Genomic DNA, 3,433 nt, shown 5'->3' with positions numbered 1-3,433 from the left:
AGGCCCTTGTTCAGCCTCGTACAGTTGGCCTGTCCGGATCCCTCTGTAGAGCCTTCCTGCCCAGAGAAGCTGTGGCTGCCCATCCCTGGAAGTGTTCAAGGCCAGGTTGGATGGGGCTGTGAGCAACCTGGTCTGGTGGAAGCTGTCCCTGCCCAGGGCAAGGAGGTTTGGAATGAGATGGTCTTTAAGGTCCATTCCAACCCAAACCATTCTATCAGTTGTATAAAAGATATTATTTGCTCTCTGTGGTCAAGTAACGTATGCATATTTTGGTAGTTAGAAGGCTTTTCCTCATGATAACAGTGGACTTGGCAGTGCTGGGTTAACGGTTGGACTCAATGATCTTTAAGGTCTTTTCTGGCCTAGATGGTTCTATGATTCTATAGTAGGGAAATTCTAGTTGACTCTGTGAGATCTAATTTAGGAGGCTGCTTCTCCTTATATATGTTGCCTCATGTTTCTGTTTCTCCAGGTCATTTAATAAATATTGATACAAGTTGGTCAAAAGTGGTAAACAAGAAGCAATGTAATAAATAACATAGTAGTCTAACAAAGAATGACCCTTACCTAGGAAAACACATCTTTAACTCAGAATCAAAGCAATTACTCATGTACTCAAAGTTATGTTTGCCATTGCTCTGCCTGGATGCAAACCATCATGAATAACATGATGGCTATTGCTCAAGCACTTACACTTGTGAATAACTTTTTTCACCTGAGCAGAGTTATTTATGTGCCTAAACGGGTTGTAAGAGTGAGGCCCGATTTCATCCATCATCTTTACTGTTTGAAAACTGTCTGGATGTATTATAGAAGGGGTATTACTTGAATAGAAGGTTTTAATTTCCATTTTCACTCTGCCGTTTGGTATAACCTCTGGTTTAATAATCCAATGTGTGTATTAACCCCTTCTGAAAACCGGAGATTATACGCTTTGAGGTGTGGGAAGTGAAGTTAATGTGTATAGCACTTTGCAGGCAAGGAAAACCATGTTTGCAGTAAGTTTGTCTTTGGCGGTACCTGAATGGGAAGACTATAGGAAAGAAGTCCAGTGGTGCTTTTTTGGTTTTGTAAATTCTATCTGTGGTACAGGCTGCTAAGAACGAAGAGGAGGGAAGGGAAGGAAAGGAAAAAGTTTAGACACTACTACTTTGACCAAAAGACTGTAATAAATGCAATATGTAATTGCTCAGTGTCAGATTTTTGTCTGACCATCTGTCATCTTCTTAAAAAGTTACACCAGGTAATGACAGTAAACACTAAAAGGTGGTGGCTTGCCTCCCTTTTTTATACTTCACAAATTTGGGGGTTTTGTAGTTACTTTAGTTAAACCATCTTTTAGAGTTTATTGGGGGGATCACAATGCCAAATGGTACCTGCTAGCTGTATAGAAGAATGGGAAGAAAAGGTAATACTCGTTTTATGTGGCTGGGAAATTAAAAGTTGGCTGCACCTGGCATCATTTCCTTTTCTTGTTACTTTTAACTGTAGTGACCAGTGATGAAATATTGTCCACTGGGTGTTCCTGGGGAAAAAAAAACTGAAACAGAGGCTGCTGTGATGTGTTAAGCAAATAGATGCTATTTGCTTCTAATAAGATCTATAATAAGAATGCTTTATTTATTTTAGACCTCAGCAGCAATTTCGGGGAACTCAGCCAGTACAAGTATTTCCTCTTCAGCAACCAGCGGCCTTACAGGATGGGCTGCTTTTGCAGCCAAAACCTCCTCTGCCAATCCATCAACTGCCAAACTGGGATCAACAGCACAGAGCGCCAGTGGGAAACCTGCAGCCTCTTCAAATAACCAGAAACCTGTGGGTTTGTCAGGGTTGGCAACTTCCAAAACAGGACTAGGATCAAAAATAGCTTCTGCCAACAACAGCACGAGCCCTGTTCAGCTGAAACCTCCTCCACCTCTGACACTGGGGAAAACCACTCTTAGCCGTTCTGTAAGCAGCGACAATGTCAGCAAAGCAGGTCTTCCTAGTCCCAGCAGTACTGCGCCGAGCACCAGCAGCCAGGTGAGCAGTGGGAATGGCAACAGCGGGACTGCAGGTAACAGCGGGGCCAGCGCAAGCAAAACCACGACAGATACAGGTAACCAGTCAACCTCCCTTAAAGGCCCGACTTCTCAGGAATCTCAACTCAATGCTATGAAAAGGTTACAAATGGTCAAGAAGAAGGCTGCTCAAAAGAAACTCAAGAAGTAGTATGACTGCTGGCTAATTTTGTTGGTTGTGTTCTGTGAAACAGCAGCGTTGGTGTTTTTCTTAAAGAAAATCTCCCGGTTACTGGAATGAAACAGTAGTTAAATCAGAGAAGCCCAAAACCTATGTTATACAGGAGGTCGAACTATGATAATCCTAGTATCCCCTCTGACTTTGCAAATCTATAAATTGAATGTGTTGGAGGAATTCACTATTATATGCTCCTGTTTTTTAGCTCAAAGCACTGAAACTTGAAATTGTCAGAGTTGGGTATTTTGGAGTATAAAGAAACCCCGCAGATTTATGTGGACACTTAATAAATTGAACTTACCGAAACTGTCATTCTTAAACATTACTAATAAAAGTGTTATAAATCTGGGAAATCTGCTGCCTTTCTTTCACCCCATTTTCCAATACTTAAAATGCCTCAGCTGTTGTCTATATTGTGCAGAGTTAATGAAGTTTATCCCAAATTATACAGTTCCTTGGGGGAAAAAAATACGTATTATTTTAAACAATTTCAAAAATTAACGGTTAAACTACATACTTTATTTAATGTGAGAATTTTAAGTGGCCTATTTTGGTTTTATACAGTGAGGAACTTCATGGGTCGTTTTGTTGTTGTAATTCTCTGAGGGAGGAGGAAAGAGCGTTAGCAGAAGATAAATGGCCCCTAAACTGTAAAAAGAGCGGAAGGGAGCCAAAACAGTGTTTTCAAGCTTTCTTAATCTGTAGAGAACCTTAATATTGTCCTGTTGAATAAGAATGGAAAATAAGTGGTAGGCAGCGTGTATTTTAATTAAAACCGTGTCCGATTGAACAACATTGTTTTGGTGATGTGAGAGAGGGAAAGATAGAAGTAAATGAAGGGAATTGTCTTAGGTGTCAATAATTTAGCTTCCTTTCTGGCACACCTGAAACACAGAAGACTTTTTGATTACTTAAGTATTCCATGCTGTTAAGTATCGCTATAAAATTCACAAGCCTTGCATGTGTCAAAGTAGTATTGCCTGCCAACCTATCTTGGAAAATGAAGCCTCTAGTCTCTTAACTGTTCTACTATAGCCTGTATGATGATTATTTAAAATTACTACTTTCTCATACAAGGAAGGAGCAAAGGCGTAAATGTCTTTAGTAGTTAGTGACAGAGTTGGTGACTGTTCAACACTTCAGATAGATAAAACCCCTTTTCTAGCCCTGTCAGCTAGTTTCTACTGGGGGGGGG

At 40.5% G+C, this 3,433-nt stretch overlaps 1 protein-coding gene across 1 annotated transcript in view; it reads left to right on the top strand.

The window, feature by feature from the left end:
* The window catches only part of INTS12 (integrator complex subunit 12), an 11,526-nt gene extending 9,280 nt beyond the window's left edge, over positions 1-2,246 (top strand). The window contains exon 6 of the mRNA XM_009703402.1: positions 1,630-2,246. Within this exon, the coding sequence (XP_009701704.1) occupies positions 1,630-2,211 (582 nt within the window). The 3' untranslated portion in view covers positions 2,212-2,246. The remainder of the gene's footprint in view (positions 1-1,629) is intronic.
* Positions 2,247-3,433: the final 1,187 nt, after the last annotated feature.

This window comes from Cariama cristata, unplaced genomic scaffold, assembly GCF_000690535.1.
Source record: "Cariama cristata isolate BGI_N322 unplaced genomic scaffold, ASM69053v1 scaffold10117, whole genome shotgun sequence".
NCBI lineage: Eukaryota > Metazoa > Chordata > Aves > Cariamiformes > Cariamidae > Cariama > Cariama cristata.
Note: the sequence above shows the minus strand (reverse complement) of the source record. Positions and strands in the feature narration are given on the sequence as shown.